At 34.2% G+C, this 22557-nt stretch overlaps 1 protein-coding gene across 5 annotated transcripts in view; it reads left to right on the top strand.

The window, feature by feature from the left end:
- Znf638 (zinc finger protein 638) overlaps positions 1 to 22557 on the top strand; it is a 69681-nt gene that overhangs the window by 9979 nt on the left and 37145 nt on the right. For 4 of the 5 annotated variants that reach the window (XM_046432178.2, XM_046432177.1, XM_046432176.2 and 1 more), the window contains 7 exons: positions 2476 to 3991; positions 8443 to 8504; positions 12050 to 12088; positions 13597 to 13895; positions 14873 to 15147; positions 16389 to 16535; positions 17409 to 17531. In XM_046432178.2, the coding sequence (XP_046288134.1) occupies positions 2678 to 3991; positions 8443 to 8504; positions 12050 to 12088; positions 13597 to 13895; positions 14873 to 15147; positions 16389 to 16535; positions 17409 to 17531 (2259 nt within the window). In that variant the 5' untranslated portion in view covers positions 2476 to 2677. Of the gene's footprint in view, positions 1 to 2475; positions 3992 to 6798; positions 6822 to 8442; positions 8505 to 12049; positions 12089 to 13596; positions 13896 to 14872; positions 15148 to 16388; positions 16536 to 17408; positions 17532 to 22557 lie in introns of those variants that run through there. The other variant, XM_058575137.1, reaches the window with a different exon arrangement.

Raw genomic sequence — 22557 nt, 5'->3', positions numbered from 1 at the left:
GATTGAAATCTTTGCCATTTGTGTCTTGTTTTGGAGGAGAAACAATATTTAGAAGGGCTTGTGGTCCTGAAGTTCTAAGAGGAATCATCAGCAAGTGGAGAAAATTGTGCAGAAAGTGTTTGAGTAACTAGATGACAGACTGATTTCCAAAGCAATCATTGTTTTAAAGGATTGAGTTAAAAACAAAATTGTTCTTAGAAGTAATTTTATTATGTAGAAGGTGGTAGGTACAGTTTCATATGACTTGTGATTGTTTAAAAACCTGGATTTTGTTATCAGTGGGAATTTTTTTTTTTTTTTTTTTTTACATTGAATTTGGGTATCAGTGTTCAATAAGCTTTGTCTGCTTATGTCTGGTGAATTTGAAGCTTATGTAACTTGTCTTATTTTAGTGTTTTACTCTAACTTGAAAATTAATAATCTTTGTAAATAATGAGGACTTTGGAGGTGATAGTTCAGATAGTTTAACAAATATTTGAGGGTCTTGTGAGTAGCAATAGGGTTTATATGCTTGGGAGATAAGTCTTAATGATAAGCTTCAGTTGACTCTAAATTGTTGGAAAAGATTATGCATGTGAGTACAAAAACATTAGCTAGTAAAAGGTATAAGTAAAAAAATGGTAGAAGCAATAATTAAGCAATAATTAATAAACCTTTCTTAATTATTGGCATTGATGGTCAACAAAAATTTGATGGATACTGACTTTGAAAGTGAGTAAAGTCAAATCAGTGTCTAGGGCAAGGTTATGTTGTTTGTTTTGATAGGGAGATGGGAAAAGAATAGAGGCAAAGGTCTAGCTAGAGTAAGTATCCAGTAAAATTAGAAAGGTAGAGATTGACTAGATTGGTTGGACCTTGGAATGAAATAAAGAATGAGAAAGAGAAACTCTTGGGTTTTTTGAACAAGAGCAATGTAGTAAAAATGTCCTGTTGCAAAGATTGAATGTGTTGGCAGTGTGCAAAATGATTGGAAGGGAGAATTTCCCAGAAAAATTAGCATTTTACTAACATTGTGTATAAAGTACGCAAAGTTAGTTTACTTACTAACATTAAATATAAAGAAAAACGTATATATAATTATGAGTGGAATTGTAGCTTGAACCTGAAATCAGTGATCAGTAAATAGAATCCACAACTTGGATTCCCATTGGTAGACGTAGATGCCACAAGACTTCACAGTACACTTTGGGTATACAAGTATACAAGTAGGCAATTGATGGATAGCCCAGGCATAATGTATGCTTTAAACAGCAGCAATAAACAAAAAACTGGAAGAGGGAAGGCAAGTTATGTGGCTGCTGACCTTGGTCCTGAACGATAACTAAAGTACTATTTCTCTCAGAAGTAGGAGTAACATAGCACTTCTGATGGGCTGGTCAGCAGCCAGTTTTAACTAATACATGTCTGGGGATTGCAGGATTGTCTTGCTCACATCTGTTAGTTAAGAGTATGGATTATGGGGTTAAATTACATTGAATGCAAACATGGACATAAGCAAGTGTGTGCTTCTTAACTTCTCTATGCCTTAGTATCTGTTATAAAACTATACATATCTCAGGGAGTGTGAGAACTAACAGTCCACACAATGTGCTTAGAACTGTAAATGACACATGGACAATGCTCTATAAAGTTTATCATTGTTATTACTAATATATCTAAACTCGCTGTTGAGGAAATTCAAAAGTAGGGGCTGGGGTTGTGGCTCAGTGGTAGAGTGCTCGCCTAGCATGCATGAGGCACTGGGTTCGATCCTCAGAACCACATAAATGTAAAATAAAGATATTGTGTCCACCTAGAGCTAAAAAATAAATATTAAGAAAAAAAAAGAAATTAAAAAGTAGGGTGACTAGTTTTGTTACATATTATCTTGTCTGTTATAACCAGTTTCGTGCTCTTGCATCTGCTTTGTTAGACTCTGAATTCGTTATTGACAGCAAAGTTTTACCTTATAAGAAACTGTTTAATAGCAGTTAAATTGCTTTGTAGAATTTATTAAGTGTGAAAGCTGGTTCCAAGGAAGAATGTGTCTTAACAGAAATGAGTCTTACCAGAAGTTTAAGGTTAACCATTGTTACTTTCATTGTTTATATGTATGATTCATGCATATTAAGCATGTGTACATTTCTAAGTATTTTAATGCATTCATCTTCTTTTTCCAGCATTAAAACATGAAATAAATACTTTGTGTTTTTCAAGATTATTTAAAAGAACCTATAAATACAGCACCTAGCAAACAGTGCATCACATACAGGAACTCTGGCTTGAGGTTTGGGGTTTGTGTTCTGGATTTAGGAAAGAAGAAAAGAGAAGGTTTCAGGAAAAAATTTTAAATTCTTGTAAGCCTTTACTCTAAAAATATATGAAATGCAGAATGGTTTCATGGCTTTATTTCAAAATGTTTTACACTGGCTGTAGAACCCACTTCATGAAGTAGTTTGAGTTAAAATGATCTAATATTTGTGTTTTAACTTTCAGCTTTGTGTATTTCTTGGAAAATTTCGCACCACTTGTGAATTCCTTGAGCCTGGGCATTGCAAACCCACTTCTGTTGGGCCCATCTCCTTTGCACTTTGCTCAGATTAAGACTCAGTTGGCGCTTCAGCAGCTGAATGCCGTTGCCTCACATGGTTCAACACCACCTTACACTTTATTAAATCAGGCATTCTTGAAAGTAGCCATGTCGAGACCCAGGTTTAATCCTCGAGGAAACTTTCCACTTCAAAGGCCACGAGCACCTAACCCTTCTGGGATGAGGCCTCCAGGACCATTTATGAGGCCTGGATCTATGGGTCTTCCAAGATTTTACCCAGCAGGGAGAGCCCGTGGAATCCCACACAGATTTGCTGGCCATGAATCTTATCAGAACATGGGACCACAGAGAATGAGTGTTCAGGTAACTCAACACCGAACTGATCCAAGATTGACCAAAGAAAAGTTGGATTTTCATGAAGCACAACAAAAGAAGGGGAAGCCTCATGGTAGCCGGTGGGATGATGAGCCTCATATGTCTGCATCAGTGGGAGTGAAACAGAGTTCTATCACACAGGTTACAGGGCAGAGTCCTAAAGTACAGAGCCGCTATACAAAAGAGAGTGCCTCAAGTATCTTAGCAAGTTTTGGATTGTCTAATGAAGATCTAGAAGAACTTAGTCGCTATCCTGATGAACAGCTAACTCCTGAAAATATGCCATTGATTTTGAGGGATATAAGAATGAGAAAAATGGGGCGCCGATTACCGAATTTACCTTCTCAGAACAGAAATAAAGAAGCACTTGGTAGTGAAGCAGTTTCAAGTAATGTGATTGATTATGGGCATGCAAGCAAATACGGCTACACAGAAGATCCACTTGAAGTACGTATTTATGATCCTGAAATTCCAACCGATGAGGTCAAGAATGAATTTCGGTCACAGCAGAGCATTTCTGCATCTGTTCCTACTCCAAATATGATATGTAATACTATGTTTCCTGTTGAAGAAGTGTTTCGCCCAATGGACTTCCCCAGTGAGTCCTCAAATAATCAGTCCTTTTTCCCAGTTGAGAGTGGAACCAAGATGTCAGGCTTACACATTTCAGGACAGTCAGTCCTTGAACCTGTAAAATCCATCAGCCAATCCATTAGCCAAACAGTTAGTCAGACAATGAGTCAGTCTCTGATTCCTCCATCTATGAACCAACAACCTTTTTCATCTGAATTAATTTCAGCTGTAAACCAGCAAGAGCGGATCCCACATAAACCTGTGATTAATTCATCTAATGTACATGTTGGATCGAGAGGAAGTAAAAAGAATTATCAATCAGAGACTGACATTCCCATTCAATCTCCCTTTGGGATTGTGAAAGCATCATGGCTACCAAAGTTTTCACATGCTGATGTCCAGAAGATGAAGAGACTTCCAACTCCTTCTATGATGAATGATTATTATGCAGCATCTCCAAGAATATTTCCACATTTGTGTTCTCTGTGTAACGTAGAATGTAGTCATTTGAAGGTGAGTGTTTTTAAAGATCACTGTATAATGATGCTCAGCGCCCAAGTTTTCTCTAAATTCTGATGTGTATGCTCGTGTTAATAGGCATTAAGGAAATTACAGAAACTGATTTTGATTGCAAAAATCAGTGCTTTTAGTTGTAATCTTATATACTGCTGGCTTTAGTACTGAATTGAATGTTCTACACACCTGTTACTGGGCGTACCACATAGTTTGTCCATTTATTTTGAACTTTCAGTTATCCCATTTATCCAACACAAAATTTATATAACATAAACTGTGTACTTATAACATGATGTCACATGAGTTGTGTTTAAATAAGATCTTTTAGCATAAAATATAAAAACTTGGTAAATCATTTCTGCTGCATACTTTGAAGAGACAACATTTAAGGTTGATTTAAATGCATTCTGATTTTTACATGGACCACTGATAATTTATTTTCTTATCATTATTTTAGTATTGAGAAGGGGCTTTGTAAAATAATGTAATAGTAAAATGAATCAAGATGCATTAATTATTATGGGACCAGCTGTAGGTTTAGCAGATAGTTTCTAAAATAGGCTTAAGGTAACTTTATTGGTTAATATAGTTAGAAGGAAGTTTTTTGCTGAGATGCTGAAGAGTAATACCATGTAGACTATATTATTAATAGTAATTATTGGTAGATTTGAGCAGGAATTTCCAAGTAAGTTTTATTATATGTTTAGAACCACGGGTTTTTCTGTTTACTATTGTAATTTGTAGATTTAGATGGCAAATGCCGAGTAGGAGATGTTTCCCATAGGAAGAAACTGATTCAAGGCCTTAGCCTTAAATTGGTGTGTTCTTTGAAGAAGCTTAAAAATCTGAGGGTGTTAATTATCCTTTTTTTTGTTTGTTTGGTTTTTGCTACCCTTTTTTCCCTCATTTATCCACTCAACAAGAATCTGATACCTAGATCTGTTGCTCTTGTTATTTAAAGTTAATGCCAGCCAAAGAAAACAACATTCTGGGCTGGGAGTGTAGCTCAGTGGTGGACCATTTGTTTAGCATGCACAGGGCTTTGAGTTCAATCCCCAGTATCCAGGAGGAGAAAAAAATTTTAAAAAACAAACAAAAAACCAGCATTCTATTCATTTTAACCAGAATTATTGAAATCTAATAAAATAATAAATAGTTGGCCATATTTCATCAAAAGTGATAAAAAAGTCTTTACCTTGAAAAACCTCAGAATAATTCACAGTGCTTTGTTGTAAACTGTAAGTAATGCTGGACTCAGTGTTAGAAGCTCTTTGTATTACTGTATCTGGGCATACCACATAATTTTGAACTTTTAATTAGTAATATTCAATTGAAGAAAATATATCTTCACATAAAGAAATTAAAGTTTTAATTTTTGTTCTGTAGACTAGAAAAGGTATACACACTTTTTCAATGTATATTTACTGATACCAGTTTTGTACATTGTTCTGTAGGTGCCAGGGCAGAAATGAGGAACAGTATTAAATTTAGATGTTTTCAAACAATTCATACAGTTGCACTGAGGAGGAAAAATTATGCATCAAAAGACTTTTTAAAAATTAGGAAAAGGAAAAAAATGGTTTGGTGATTTATTTAACTTGTTTTCCTGTGATGGAGGGGAAAGATACTTAGTATTTTTATCTTGTTCAGATTTGTATCAGTCAGGCCAGCATTATCACTTGACCAATACCTATTGTATGTCTACCCAGTATGTAATTAAAAAGTATAAATACACTTCCTGGCATCAAAAGACTTTTGTAGTCTAGTTAGATAAGACTAGTGGATTCAAAGTTACTAAGTAAGTCTAGACTAGAATGTCTCAAGAATGAAGACTTCGTGGAGTAGTTCACATGATGTGTGGGCTTTAGATATACCTATCTGAAAGGGAGGAGAGATGACATTCCAGGTGGGATCAATATGTGGATAGGCAAAAGTCTGAGAGAAGAATACATCGATTGCAATGCAGTAGGTGGCATTTGGGAAAGAGTGATGAGCATGCTAAAAATAAGTAGAAGGAGTCTTGAAAAGCTATCCTAAGGAGTTTAGATTTTAAAATTGGGAGGCATTAGGAAGTTAGTTTAATTTCTCGATACGTGAATGGGCATGTTGAAAGTGTATAGGAGATTTGACTGAAGTGTGCAGGTGAATGAAAATGAGATGGGAATGAGGAGTAGGACATGTAATTGGAGGCTTCCTTTATTATTCAAGTGTAAAATGGTGGAAGCCTGGGTTCATAAGATAAAAATTTAAGAGGAGAGAAAATCACTTAGTGATCATTAGAGCTTATAGAGTGCCTTTTAAAATAAAAACCCAACTTCTAATAGCACAACAAATTGAAGCTCATTGAAGTAATGAATTCCACCACTGAATGGACAAATGATAGTATGCGAACATGAACTTAGATGATACAACTAACTCTTGTTTTTCTGATGTAATTTTACTGCCTCATAAATGTGCATATATATGACATTATAAATATATAGCCAGTAAATATGAATTACCAACTGCAAGCTTTTTCCTGCTGAGTAAATCCAACAATTCTTTTCTACCCATCCTTGAGTCTTTTAAATTATAGCATAAAGAGATACTTTGAGAATGCAACAGTAGATTGTGAAGTGTTTCCTTTCTAAATTATGGGTTGGGTTTAAGAGGGGCTTTCCTTGGTTTAGAAAATTGTCTTTTTGACTGAAATAATTTGCTTCAAGATCAACCTGAGAATTTTTCAAGGTAGTTGGAGGTTAGAGAGCAAGTGTTGATAGGGGTCTGTATTTTACAGTTCCATTCTGATCCTGTCCAGTCTACAGTCCTTGCAGGATTTTCTGCTTTGGTAGGTATTATCCCTGTTTTCCCTGGAAAGGCACTGTTGCTTTTGAACCAGTTATCTGATCTGGGTATTATTACTAGGGAATCTAGAAATTGGGATGACATATGTATATTTACTGAGCTTAAAGTAAGTAATGTCAGTAGGTAAAGTAAGCCTGTTAGAAGACAGCAGTGTTTGTATAGGTGAGTGTATTGAATTGAAGAGCACATACCTTAAATAAATAGGGCAGCTATCACCTTCAGCTGATAGTTGCTATGAGAATATGTATTTAAGTATTGTGATATCTTAATATTTCTTCAAGAAAAACTAGAAATTGGATTTGGGGATAAAAATCTCTGAATTTATAAGTGTTGGTAAATTATTTAAATAAAATACTTTATGGTCCAAATAAATCAAGCCAAACTCCCTGACTGCCAGTGTGTCTGTATGGTGTAAATAATGTCCAATTAATATCAAAGATGTGGGTTTAGTATTACTACTAGAGACTCTTAACTGCTAATCTTTTTTAGCTTTCTGTTTGTATTACTGAAGAGGATATGCAAATATTTCCTTTTTGCAGCCCACAATCAAACCTTGGGGCTTAATGAAACAGTTCAGATTTTGTCATAATTTGTTAAGTATTTCAGATAGTTCTTGCCAAGGCAGAGTTCAAAATTAGTGTCAAATGTTGTTTTAACTATGGAAACATCTAGTTTGTCTTTTAGAAATGACCTAAACTAAAATGTTTTTGAAATGGAAACAAGATTTTCCTCAAGGGAAGTTGTAAAATTCAGAACTGTTTATTAAGGTTTTTTTGCCTTTCCAAATGGTGGAGGAACAATAAAACATTGAGTAATATACATGTTGCTTTTAACTGATTGTTTCACTTTGGAGACTGTATCTTTAAAAACTGTATTGGTTTTTGTTTTTGTTTTAAAATCAGATGTATCTTTCAGGAGCTATTTATGGTTATAGATTGTAATTTTAGGGCAGATTTATTTGTAAATGAAGTAATGTATAAGAAAGCATTTTGTTAATTGTAAAGCTCAATATGTAAGGGATACTGTCTTTAAAATGGCGTCACTTTCCTTTAATCTTGAAAATAAATTAGATTTTATTATCAGTTTTTCATATTTTCACTAATCTTTATCATTTCTCAATATAGTGAGTACCTTGTTTGGAATGGTACTGGCCTAGTAGTATTTGGTTGTTGATGATGTTAGCATGAGGTATAAGTCATTCAGATACTATATTTTGAAGATGCTGTTTTGTAGATAATCACTTGCACCTTATTTATAGTTTTTGTTCTCTGAATTTTTTTATACTCAAAATGAGTTATTTTATGATCTATGCTTTTATTTTCTCCAAGTGTTAATATGTATTGATTTCAAAATGGGCATCCATGGGTATAATTTTTTTTGAACTTTTTTTATACTAAAACATTTTTAAATGGGATCAATGAGGTATGGTGTTTCAAGGGCATTTGGACACCTTTAAGTTTTGTTTGTGAAAATTTTATTCAGTGGCCAAATGCTGTTTATAATTAGATTTGTTTTAAAATCCTTTGTCATTTAAAAGATAAATCTAATTCATTGGTCAACAAGAGGAATATTCTAATTTCAGTACTTTTCTCCTTTTACAATAGGATTGGATTCAGCATCAAAACACATCTACTCATATTGAGAGTTGTCGACAGTTGCGTCAACAGTAAGAACATTTTTATCTTTATTTTCATAAATGTTGAATTTGCAAAATATGTTCAGACATTACTGTTAAATACCCTTAGTATGATACTTTGTAGAAAATATTTTTAAAGATTATTGCCTATTAAAATACTAATTTTGTAGCAGTATATTTAATATTTTTCCAAAAAGAGAGAATTCAGCATGATCCTTTCCTCTGGGGTTTTTTTGTTTGTTTGTTTGTTTTAAGAGAGAGAGATGAGATGAGAGAGAGAGAGAGAATTTTTTAGTATTTGTTTCTTAGTTTTCGGTGGACACAACATCTTTGTTTGTATGTGGTGCTGAGGATCGAACCCGGCCGCACGCACGCCAGGCGAGCGTGCTACCGCTTGAGCCACATCCCCAGCCCCTGATCCTTTCCTCTGACTCAACTCCTTCCTAACTTAATTCCCAGTAGGTAGATTTTTTTATATCTTTGGTTTTTTTGCTTTGCTGGCTTGCCTTCCCTGAATGGTTTATTATTTCAGAGCAGATATCATTCCCTTCTATTATCTCCCCCCTTTCTCAAGGGTTAAATAAATAAAAACTAATCCAAGCCATATATCAGTATTTAATTTCCAGTCTAAAAGCTCTCTGGCTCAGAATCTGTTTTCAGAATAAATTTTAAGTAAGGAATGAATATTAGTTCCATTCTACTTTGTTCCTTATTTAAGACAGGGCACCTCTGAAGATTTCCCCTACTAGATATGGAGGTGAAAAATACTGCTTTAGTAGCATTCTCTGTGCCTGTCTCCCTATCTTTTTCCTTTTTCTTTTCTTTCTCTCCTTCCTTCCTTTCTTTCCTTCTTCTCTTTGGAGAGTATGTTTACATTGATTTTTTAAAAAATAATACTGAAGATTTAACCAGGGGTGTTTTACCACTGAGCTATACCTGCAGTTCTTTTTATTTTGAGATAGGATCTTACTAAATTTGAGACTGGCCTCATACTTGGAATCCTCCTGCCTCAGCAACCTCCCCACCTCCAGTTGCTGGGATTATACCACCACGCCTGGCCAGTGTTGGCTTTTTTGAAGAGTTTAGGAACAGTGTCTTATGGAATGTCTTCCATGCTGTTTGCTTCCTCATCATTAAATTTAGGTTGAACAGTTATGTCACTGATACTTCATAGGTGATGTATTTATTGCATCACATTGGGACATAGTCTTAGTTAGCTTCTTGCTCTTGATCATTATGTTATGCTACTTCATTAGGTGTATCATGCTTTTAAAACATACTTTTTACTAATTAGGCAGATATTGGGTGATCCAACTCTACTTTTAGTACGTTATACTTTATCTTTTTGCTTTGAGCTTTGGAGATAAGAGCATTTGTTTTAATTGGCAAGCTAGTAAAGGTCTAAAACAGTATTACTGACTCCTTTTTTTTTTGGTAGAGGGACACAGTAACTTTATTTTATTTATTTATTTTTATGTGGTATTGAGGATTGAACCCAGTGCCTCACCCATGCTAAGCAAGCACTCTACCACTGAGCTATAGCCCCAGCCCTGTTACTGATTCTTCAGTAATAGTTCTCTAGCTCTTATGAACCATAAATTGTAGAGCTCTAGAAATTTAATAATAATTTCTATGTATTTTCAACCAGCTTATATTTCAGTTTGTGAGAAAACTAAGGATTACACATATCAAGTAACCGACTTTAAGTTACATAGCCATTAAATGACAGCACCTACATTGAAAAATCTAGTTTTGTTCGATTACAAAGGTTTCTTTGTAAACCTTGTAGTCTAAGACTAGAAATTATCTTCTTGAAAGGTACAGAAAAATGAAAATGTGGGAGTAGATAAAAGGATTCTTTTGTATTGGAAATTATTAACATTAGATTGGATTGAAGTTAACTTTTTGTCCTCATAGTTTCTCACCTCATAGTTTCTCGCATGTTGCTGCAAGAAGTAGGGGGCAGAAGCTTTCTCAGAATTTTCTGTCATTTTGCCACCTATGTTTCATTGATTAGAACGTGTCACTGTTTATCTTCTGGATAGGCTAAGAGAGCAAATATAACACTGCTTTAGTTTTTGTAGTGAAAGCAGGCAAGAGAAAAAGGAGTTGAGAATTATTGTTAACTCATTAATAATAGCAACAAATAAGAACTACTTTACCTCTTAAGTTTTGATCTAACTTTATTTTTCTGCTAGGTGAATTACTAAAACAATCTGCTATACCTCCATTACCTGACTTTTGTCTTACTACTGAAATTATATTCTTGAATATTAGTGACTTAAGATAATTACTATGTCCAGCTACCTATTAGTGTCCAGATTCTCTAGAAAAGTTTTAAAATAATTTTTAAAACATTACACACACTTGTAATTCGAGCAACTCAGGAGGCCAAGGCAGGAGAATCACAAGTTCAAGGCTAGCTTGGGCAACTTAGTGAGACCCTATCTCCAAATAAAATAAAAAGGGCTGGAGGTATAGCTTAGTGGTTGAGTGCCCTGAATCCCCAGTACCACAAAAAGAAAAAAAAGAAAGAAAGAAATGAAAAGAAAAGTTAAGAGTGAAGATGGCTTCTGTGATCTTACTCATTTTTTTTATGAGTACTCCTTAATCTTTCATTGTTTTTTCTTTGCTTAAGTATTGTTCATAGATTTTGTTCTCACTCCTCCTATTTCTGTGTCCACCCTGTGTTAGTCTCACTCTCAAGACTACAGCTGTGGCTTTTATATGCCTCATTGCTAAACATTTCAGTTCTCATCTTTTTGCTTAATTCTAGAGATTCATGTATAATTGTTTTAAAAACATTTATTTGATATTCTTGCTTAGAAATGTTCATGAGTTTTTCCCTTTTATTTGTGTACAACCTCATTACTTGATTTCAAGGCCTTTCATAAGTTGTCTCTCCCTGAGGTAGCCTTTCCAGGTTTTGTCCTTTATAATTTCTTTTCATCATTCCTATGCTGTAGCTGACCAGTCAGTGGAATAGAACACCTATGTTTTGCCTCCAGTCCTTCACTTATGTATTGCTTGTATTTGAAATCAAACCTAATCCATACCTGTTGATAGACTTTTTTAAGTGCTATCCACAAAGTAACCTTTCTGTGAATTCTCTCCTGATTGTTCTTAATAGATGAATATCTTCAAGTTGTACCATCTCTCATTGTTCATATTGTATTCTGAGAGATATCATGTAGAATATGATAAGCATGGAGTCCTGGAGAGTTCTGTAAAGTAACTAAAATGTCTTCTCTCTTTTAACCCTTCCTAAACTCATATCTTATACCTCTTCTGTGCCTCTAAATACTTTTTGCATGTGTTGCCCATTTTATTTAGAGTTTGAGGCCTTTAAATTATGGGGAATAAGTTTCTCTGATATACATATTAGCACAATACCTTATTTATTGAATTAGACACCCAAAATATTTTATTTCTAAGAAATTTTTCATATTTAAAATATTATTAATCACGATGTAAACTTAGATTTTTGAACAGTCTTCAGATATTACAAATAAAGATTAATTGAGGCATATAATCTTATTTTAAATGTCTATTAATACTATTTATTTTCAAAATAGATATCCTGATTGGAATCCTGAGATCCTACCATCAAGAAGGTAACATTTTTTATAGCGTTGTTATTGTTAAAACTTGATTTTCAGCTGGGCACGGGTGATACACACCTGTAATCTCAGTGGCTCGGGAGGCTGAGGCAGGAGGATTGCAAGTTCAAAGCCAGCCTCAGCAACTTAGTGAGGCCCTGAGCAACTCAGTGAGACCCTGTCTCTAAATAAAATATTTTAAAAAGAGTTGGGGGTGTGATTCAGTGGTTAAGTGCCCATGGATTCAATCCCTGTACCAAAAAGAAAAAACCCAAAACAAACAAAAAAATGTCCTTAATTTTCTTCTAAGAGCAAATATTTACTTTTTAAAAAGCTATTTTTTCCCAGAGCAGTGGAGCACACCCGTAATCCCAGGGCCTCAGAAGGCTAAGGCAGGAGGATCGCAAATTCAAAGTCAGCCTCAGCAACATAATGAGGCCCCAACCAACTTAGTGAGACCCTGTCTTAAAATAAAATAACAGTGGGCTGGGGATGTGGCTCAGTGGTTGAGCACCCCTGGGTTCATTCCCTTAAACCAAAAAATAAAAAGCTATTCTTTTGAATTGTGTCCTACTTTGATCACTTTTCATAATGGGCAATTGCAGGAAGCTCTCTGAAGCTTCTTTACTTATTGTATGTTAAATAATACGTTCTTTTTCTGAACTTCAACTTTCTTTAATCTTTAATGAAAATATTTTTATTCTAACTTTATTATAATTTCATGTTAAGCTTTGAATTCTTGAGAATACCAACTCAATTTATGTGTATACACATTTATGGAAATCAAAAAAATATATGTAGACAGTATACTTTTTCAAGGAAAAATTTTTGAAAATATTTCTGTATGTAAATCAGTTTCTAAATTCTCTAGTTAGCTTTATACTTGAAAAACATAATTCGTAAAGGGGTAAGCATAAGAAATCAATGATGACACTCTTCTGTAAACTAGAAAGGGTAAGATTCCAAGCCATTGGAATGTTGATCATCTGTTCTAATTGGTTTCTTCCAAACCAGAAAGTTGAATTATATCATAACAATAGGTTTTCTTGTTTTAAGTAATACTTGTTATGAGTTTGATATTGAAGGTAATAATTAATTTTTGAGGAGGTACTTCTAGCTGGGTATGGTGGTGACTTGAAAGGATAAGGTAGGAGGCTGGGAAGTTCAAGGCCAGCTTCAGTAATTTAGCAAGACTCTCAGCAACTTAGTGAGATTCTGTCTCAGAATAAAAAATGAAAAAGACTGGGAGCTGGGTTTGGTCACCTGTAGTCCTAGTAACTTGGGAGGTTGAGACAGAACGATTACCAGTTTGATGTCAGCCTCAGGATCTTAGTGAGGCCCTAAATAACTTAGTAAGACCCTGCCTCAAAAATAAATAAAAAAGGACTGAGGTAGCTTACGTAGCTTAGTGCCCCTGGGTTCAATCCCAGTACTGTAGGAAAAAAGAGGTACTTCTGTCACTTAGTATAATTTTAATTTACATTAAATTGCTGCATCTTGATTCTTTTTCTTCTACTTTGTAGAAATGAGGGCAATAGAAAAGAAAATGAGACTCCAAGAAGACGTTCTCATTCCCCCAGTCCTAGGCGCTCTAGGAGATCAAGTTCAAGTCACAGGTTTCATCGATCTCGAAGCCCAATACGCTACCCATATAGACCAAGAAGTCGGAGTCCAAGAATTTGCCATCGGTTCATTTCTAGATACAGATCTAGATCCCGATCCCGTTCGCCATATCGAATTAGAAATCCATTTAGAGGTAGTCCAAAATGCTATCGATCAGTCAGCCCTGAAAGGACATCAAGGAGATCAGTGAGATCATCAGGTATGCTGATGACCATGAAACAATAAAATCTACTTATTTTGATTAAAATTTTTAGTTCCTTTTGTTTAGATTTTAAGAAATAAAATTGTTTTATAAAATTGTAAAATTGCTGTGTGAATTCTGACACATTATCTCAGAGTCCATTTTTCTGGTAATTTTGGGAGAGTTGTATCTGTCCATGCACAAAAGTAAGCATGTGAAAACATAGTTTGCCTTAACTATAGACTTTCATGAATACATTTAAAACTTAAAAAATTACTCATATTTTTACCCTGTTTAAGAAGAACTTTGAATAGTTCTTTTCTCATATTCAGTATATTCTAAAAGGTTGAATGTAAATGGAAATATTTGCAAATTTATAAGGCAACTGGTCTCATTGTTGTGGTCCAAGATCCCCTACATATCCATAGGATTTTTCCAAAGTTCTGTAAGGTTTTTCCTTTTCCAATTACATATATGTGCGAGGCTGGATTTTCTTTATGTTTTCAACCAAAACGGTGTATCCAGCATATTGGAGGCAGAACCACATATAAGAATTTTTAAGTATTTCCCATTAAGCCCAACATTAAAGTGTGTAGAGAAATGTACAGTGTTATTACTCATTTCACTAATTTTTTTTTACTTTGAGAATTTTAATCTTTATAAAAGATGTCACCGTTAATATTGGAGTTTATATTAAATGAATTAGTAAATTGTTTGAAAGTTCTGTTTTTAACTTTTAATATGGTAAATATCAGTAAATACAATACAAATTCTTTGAAGTTCTCAGCATGTGAAGAAATCCTGGAGCCACATGGAATAAAGGAACTACATATAAAAGCCTTCAGAGTGCACAGTTAAAACTTGAGACCATTTTTTTGTGTGTTTATCTTCCCTATTGAGCTCTGTGTGATAAAGTTAGTCTTTTTTTCATGATGTCATGAAGTGGTTCTTTATATTCCTTCCAATTGAAGTTGTACTTACATTCTTCTTACTAGATAGAAAAAAAGCGTTAGAAGATGTGGTACAACGATCTGGACATGGGGCAGAATTTAACAAACAGAAGCATCTTGAAGCCGTTGATACAGGACACTCCCCAGCACAAAAACCTAAAGTTGTCAGTGGAACAAAGCCACCAGTTAAATCTATAAGCTCTACAAAGAGTGACGCAAATTTAGGAGGACATTCTGCTCGTAAATCAAAGAATCTTGAAGATGACACCTTACCAGAATGTAAACAGGTGTCTGGTAAAGCTGTCTCTCTCCAGCGTAAGGTCAGTAAGTCTTTTGTTTATCAGAGAAAGTGTACATATATATGTTGTTATGGCAAAGAGAAAACAAAGTTGTCTAAATTTTCTTATTCTACATTTCCAATAAATGTGAACTCATAACTTGTTTAATTATTTTGATACGATTCCATTTCATTGGTTTCTCATATACTCTTAGTATAAAAATCCAATAATTCAAATCTTACAGCTTAGAAATGTCAGAGATTTGGCATTTGATGCGTCAAAAAATATTGTGATGGCTTGGCAAAATTTTTGGCTGGCTTCACAGATAGATTGTTGTCTTCAAGTGCTTAGGTATATAGTGCTCTCAAATTTTTCTAAATACACTGAAGACTTTGTTTTTGCATGGATCTGGCAGGCAGGGGAGATAACTGGGGATTGTACTCAGGGGAGCTTTATCACTGAGCTGCATCCCCTCCCCTTTTTATTTTTTTGAGACTGGGTCTTATTAAGTTGCTGAAACTGGCCTTGAACTTGAGATCTTGCCTTAGCCTTTCGAGTAGCTAGGATTACAGGCACGTGCTACCATACCTCAGCACATTGAAGATTTTCACCAACTATTTCTTGCCCCAAAAAGGTTATATTTAAAAGGATAAACTTAGAAAATCAACTTGCAATTATAGAATTTCAAAGAGACTTTGGAAGAAGTATTAAGTATGGGGAAAATTTTGAAGAGGGAAACATTTTTAATTTGTCTGACAAGACAGTATATAAAGTTCTTTACATTTTGTTTCAAGACTTCTGTGGGGTAGTAATGAATTTTTTTTGAAAGTTCTTTTTTTTATTTTAGATAATTTTTAATATGGATAATAAATTTGATTATTATAGTATATTTAAATTATATCTAACAAATGAATATTTAAAAACATTATACCCATATACAATAACATTTTTAATCATTAGAACATAGAATTAACAACATGGGAAATTCAGCTTCACTCTATGATGGGCCATGTAGGTTCAAATAGAAAATTTTTCTTAATAGCTCTAGATCATTTGTTACCCCCTTTTTTTTTTTAGCATTTAAGAATTTAAATGTACCCCTGAGTATAATCCCCAGTATTTCCTCCCCTGCCTTGCCCATGTAAAAAAAAAAAATTATAAACATTTAGAACAGATCCATTAACGGAACAAGATTAGAAGGATAATATATTATACAAGGAATTATTATTTTGTTCTTTGTCACTTAACTTGGTTTCTTTATTTTCTTTCACTCCAAAAAATAGCTTCGGAAAGAGCAGTCTTTGCATTATGGTTCAGTTCTTCTTTTATCTGAACTACCAGAGGATGGCTGTACTGAAGAAGATATTAGGAAGATATTTCAGCCATTTGGAAAAGTTAATGATGTCCTGATCGTTCCATATAGAAAGGAGGTGAGTCATTCAGTCTGTTTTAAAATTCATGCAGTTGTTGTTTTAGTGATTCTGTGAATTTTTGTTGGGTCTCTCACCTGGTTATACTGCATATGTTCACTGGGAGTTACAAGTGTTTGGATGTGAATGAACATGTTCCCAATTTTTTGGTACACTTTTTCTGTAAAGGGCCAGATAACAAATAACTTTAAGCTTTTGTGGGTTGGCCATAGCATTCTAACTACTCTGTCACTGTGGTATAAAAGTAGCTGTAGTTAATATGTAAATGAGCAAGCATGTTCCCAAAACTTTACAAAAATAGATGGTGTGCCATATTTTACACCAGTGGAGTTATACTAAAATAAATTATTTTCTTTGTATGGTAAGTATTTTTTGCATGTGGGGGATATTCCTATAGCTCATCTGATAAAGTTTTAGAACTATGAGGAACCCTAAAACTAAAGCAGAACATAGGTGTGAGTTAAGATAAGGGAACACAGTGGTAGTGTCATCTTTACTGCAGGAAGCCTTAAACATGTTCAGGTTTGAGCAAGCTAGACAAGATCCTGGCTTTACTCCTGTTGTTCAGTTAACCCTGCCTTGCTATTCCTTCTTGTTACATGAGCCTGCCATGGACTTCTGGGTCCCTCTTCCTGTCTTGGTAACAGTATAGAGATTCTATGAGGTTAAATATCCTTTTCATGCGTGAAACATGCTTAAGATCAAATGATCAAGTGAAACAAAGAGAGGCAAAAGCAACTGGGCCTTAAACTAATTTCATAGTTTTCTGTTCCATAAGGAAGTAATAAGTCCATTTTAAAACACAGGGGCTTTTAAAAGGTACCCCCCCCCCTTTTTTTTTTTTTACTGAAAAAGAAATAAATTTCATTTTAGGCTTACTTGGAAATGGAATTTAAAGAAGCAATTACTGCAGTCATGAAGTATACTGAAACATCACCTCTTGTGATAAAAGGAAAAAGTGTGAAAATAAGTGTTCCAGGAAAGAAAAAAGCTCAGGTAAATTGAATTTTGGTACTAGATGTTTTGTTGTTGTTGATTATTTTAACCTTTTGTTTAAGTGTGGCATACATGCAAAAACTTTATGAAATGTAAATGTTAGCCCAACAGATTATGTGTATAAATTCAGATACACTGAAATTTTAAAAACTCTTTATGCATACACACATATAGCACCACAGTGGTTTAAATAACAAGCAACAGACTAGGATCATACTTTACATATACTTAACCATATGTAAAACAAAACTAGCAAGTGTCTGTGAACTGCCACCTATATCACAAAACAGAACATTGATAACATCCTTAGCTGCTGCTCCTCAACCCTCCCTGCTGCCCACAGGTATTTCCTCACTTCCTTTCTGAAGCCATGGTTGAGTTTTGTCTGTTTTATATTTTTATATAAACAAAATCAGAGATGATATGTTCTTTTGGGATCCTTATTTCCTTAGAAGTGTTAATTTTTATGAGTTTAGTCTTGCTTAGACTGTTTTCTGTGCTTAGTTGAAAGAAAATATCAATAGAATTATTTTAAAATCTTCAATAGTATTGCTTTGTGTGTGCTCTTTTATTTTTCTATTTGCTGTAGAATACAGCAAGGTTCTATATCAAACATTTCCCAGTAATAGTCTATCCGTATTAATGTATGAGGCGTTTTTCTCATTTTTGCTTTCTGTGAGGCATTACTTTGTATTTTACAATTATTTTAAGGTTCCTTATTGGTTGATGTTTATGTTATTTCTAGGTCTTTCACCATTATAAATAAGACTTTAGTTGTCTTGTTACATGTCTCTCACAGATCATCCTTTTGTGTTATAGGATGTACAGTAATACATAGTATTGGATTGCCTGCAAAGTAGTTGCAGTAACATATAACCTTGTAATTTGTGTGAGGACTGGTATTTCTAAATTAGCAATATTTTAATTTCTTTAGTTTTAACAATTCAGTATATCAAAAATGGTATCTAAACTGGTCATGGTGGTGCATGTCTGTAATCCCGGTGTCTTGGGAGGCTGAGACAGGAGATCGTGGGTTCAAAACCAGCCTCAGCAACAGCAAAATACTAAGCAACTCAGTGTCTCTAAATAAAGTACAAAATAGCTGGGGATGTGGCTCAGTGGTTGAATATCCTGAGTTCAATCCCCAATACCCCCTATCCCCATGGCATCTAATTTTAATTTGCATATAGTGAACTTTCGTATTTTTATATAATTATTAGCTATTTTTTACTAGGTATTTTAGTGAGTTGTTGGTTTCTTTCTCCCAGTGGGTTCTTATCAGTTAAAAATTCATTTGAGCTGGTGTGGTGGCACTTGCCTATGATCCCAGGGGCTAAGGAGGCTGAGGCAAGAGGATTATAAGTTCAAAACAAGCCTCAGCAACTTAGCGAGATCCTGTCTCTGAATAAAAAATAGAAAAGGGGCTGGGGATGTGGCTTAGTGTTTAAATGCCTCTAGGTTCAATCCCTGGTATCCCCCCACACCCCCAAAAATTCATTTGAAGGTGTTTATTATCCTAGATACTAATTTTGTGTTATATAAGTATCTGTGTATGAGTGTATACACATACTTACATATATATATATATATATATATATATATGCACATAAGTTTTTAATTTCCATGTGTTCAACTGGACTGGTATTTTCCTCTGTGGCTTTTGTTTTTTTCCCCTTTTATCATGTTTTGGAATACCTTCACTATATCAGTGCCAGAACGATACACTTCCTTTATTTTCTTAATCTATTTTTCACGGTATAATGTGGGGTTAGGCTTGGTATTATATACAAAATGGGTAGCAATTAACCCATTGCTACTCATACCTACTCTATCCTTATTGATTTAATTATCCTTATTGATTTTACCTCTTTAAATTTCTTTATATACATAGGTCTGTTTTAGATTATTCTGTTACATGAATCTAATCATTTTTATGGTGTTACTATGTGGTATAAATTATTATAGTAATTATTATGTAACTTTATAATATTTCCTTATCTTTCTGACAAGAATTCCTCCCACCCCTGGTATTGGGGATTAAGCCCATGGGTGCTTTATCACTGAGCTACAACTCAAGCCCTTTTACCTTTTTTTTTTTTTTTTTAATTTGGAGACAGGGTCTTGCTAAGTTGGAGAGGCTGGCCTCAAACTTTTGATCCTTTTGCTTCAACCTCCCCTGTAGCTGAGATTAAAAGGTATAAGCTATCGTATGTAGAGTTCTATTTTTAGATATTATTTAAATTTATTTTGGTTTATCTTGAACATTTACTGATGTTGGTTTTAGAATCAGTTTAGATTCTCTGAAAAGTCTCCCTGAGATTTAATTGATACTATACTGAATTTGTATAAATACAAATTCACCGAGTCTTTCTCTTTAAAAGCATGGTTTATCTCTCCATTAATTTAAATTTCATTTTCTGTCCATTAGCCAGTTTTATAATTTTTTATAAACAGTTCTGTATACTTAAGGGGCGTTAAGTTTATAAAAATACATATATTTATATAAAATATATTTCTCTAAGAGAAAGGGGCTTTACTTTTTATTTATTTTTCAGTAGCCACTAGTCGGGTAATGCATCATCCTAGTTTTCCCTGCTATGTGCTTGCTGTCCATTCTTGTTGTCTTGGTTTGGATAATGAAGTATATGGTGACCCTGAGTATTGCTGATTATATCATTTAGGATTTTGTTCAGTTTCATTTAACAGAAACCTTACCATCAGTTTATTAAATAAGAATTACCTTTATGTTTTACTAGGAAATCTTTATGTAGTTTATCCAGAGCTGGTGCAGCAGCTTCCATAATATCTTGAGGAACCTAACCCATCTTTCTTCTCTACCATCTTTAGCATGTAGCTTTCATCTTCAGTTGTAAGATGGTTGCTATATCTTCTGGCATCATTTCTATATTCTAATCAGAAAGGAGGAAATAAATGGGTTTGAAAGAATGAGTTACCCAGAAACATTTATTTAATTTCCTAGAACTACCACACATGGCCATTTAAGTTGGGGAGGAGGTTAAGGAGAAGCAAGGATAGAATGCATAATTTCAGAACTTAAGCTTTATCCTATTGACAGGTAAATCTTATTCAAAGGTTTGAACATAATGGAAGGGATTAATTAGGATGATGCATCTGGAATTGGTTTGGAGAATGAATTGAAATTCAGCAAGTGACTTGAAAGCAAAGAAAACCTAGCAGTTTGACCAAAGTGGAGAGGAGTCAAGAGCGCACTGAAGTCCAGTTAGAAAATTCATCTAGTCAATTCATCTTGTATAATGGTATTATTTTTTATAGATTAGTAATCTTGAAAATAGGAAAGTAAAGTAATTTAAACCAATGATTATTAAGCAAGACTTAGCTGGTCATTAGATTTGGAGAAGTGGGGAAGCCAGTCTTATTTATTCTTTAATGTTTAGGAAAACAGATAAGAATACATTTAATGAATTAGAGTGTTTCAAACAGATTAAAATCCTTTTAGACAATTTTTTTGGTAAGATTTGTTAAGGTAATGACTTAAGCCCAAGAGTCCAGACATATTTGCTATCATGATTTTTCTAGAAATGCATAGGGGAAACTGTCAACACCAGAGGCTGGACAACATGTCATCCACCTGTCAAAAATATTGATGTTCTTCTTTAAATATGGTTTGGATGATGCTGAATTTAAGGAGGCTTAGACGGCTAACTCATGACTCCCTCTGTTGTGATAGAACAGCATTCCTAGGCATTGACTGGAGGGGAACTCCAACAGAACTCTGGTTGTGCCTTCTTCAGACGGGAAGTATGTGGACAGTCTTTTTGGCCTGTTAACACAGTAAGTGGAAGACATTGAGTTTTCCTGCCAAAGCAAGCCAAAAATAAACTGGAAACCCAAATTAGAGGAAAAAAAAGGACTGTGCTATTGTTTTCATGGTCCAGATCATGATTTTTGGCATGAGTAGTTAGAACCAAGATGAAACTTAATTGACCTGCCCAAATTGATGTTAGGACTGCCTCTGACTCTGGCTGTGTTTTACATAAGTTTTCCCCATTTTGCTGCTTTTCAGAGTCAATAAAGAAATTTTTAGAATAGGTAAAAATTTCTAATATATTTATATTGATATGGATTCGCATAACTGATGGAAACTCAGTTACTTATCTTTAATAATAAGCCAACATAAATCTCTTTCCTAAACAGTGATTCTTCCTTCTGAACTAGTTCCTTTATTACTGTTACTCATAACCTGAAAACAAGTATTCAGAGAACCCCTCCACCCCCGCCCCCAGAGAAATAACTTCAGGCATATACTCACAAAAAATTTTTTAAAGGGACAGGAGCCCTTACTCTAGAAAAAAGTGTGATCAAATTGCCCCAAAACAAAACCCTTAGAGCTATGAACTATTGTGGCTCACCCTGTACAAATAAGCAATACTTCAGAAATTTCAGTTTGATATTTTTTAGCAACATGTATGATATTATATCTAAACCTAGAACAGTCAACTAAGAGCCAAGAAGATTGCATGGAAATGAAAAATAATTTGGGGAGAAAGTAAGCATTTGAGCATTATGGAAAATCTAGTGAGTTAGCAAGGTGATAAAAGCAAAAAATGTGATTAGAATTCAGATCAGGGTTGATTCCATTTTAAATAAAAAACTTTCTTAAGCATCTATTATGAGTTTGACAGTGTAGAATCTGCAGAAGTTATACAGTGGTGAACAAAACAGACGTAGTCCTATCCTTATACCTTATATATGAGAAAAGGTTAAAGAGCTGAAACTGATGTAAGAGGAAAGGCTTGGTAGGTAAATCTAAAAAACCTAATCTACACAGAATTGAAACTTCAGAAAGAGGACATCACTTAAATGGCTGTGAAGATTTTAATATTTCTTGGTTATGAAGGAGAGGGGTGACCTACCATGATCTAGGTAGACACAGTAAAATACAAGAAGTAATCCAGCCTTCAGGAGTAGAGCAACACATTATCAGGGTTGTACGGGAAAAGACTGTGATTTATTGCAATTCAGTATATCTATTGCAAGTGAAATT

The sequence above is a fragment of the Marmota monax genome, unplaced genomic scaffold (genome assembly GCF_021218885.2).
Source record: "Marmota monax isolate L192 unplaced genomic scaffold, Marmota_monax_Labrador192_F-V1.1 WCK01_AAM20220418_F8-fsc00106, whole genome shotgun sequence".
NCBI classification, from domain to species: Eukaryota; Metazoa; Chordata; class Mammalia; order Rodentia; family Sciuridae; genus Marmota; species Marmota monax.
This window is presented reverse-complemented; position numbering and strand designations above follow the sequence as displayed.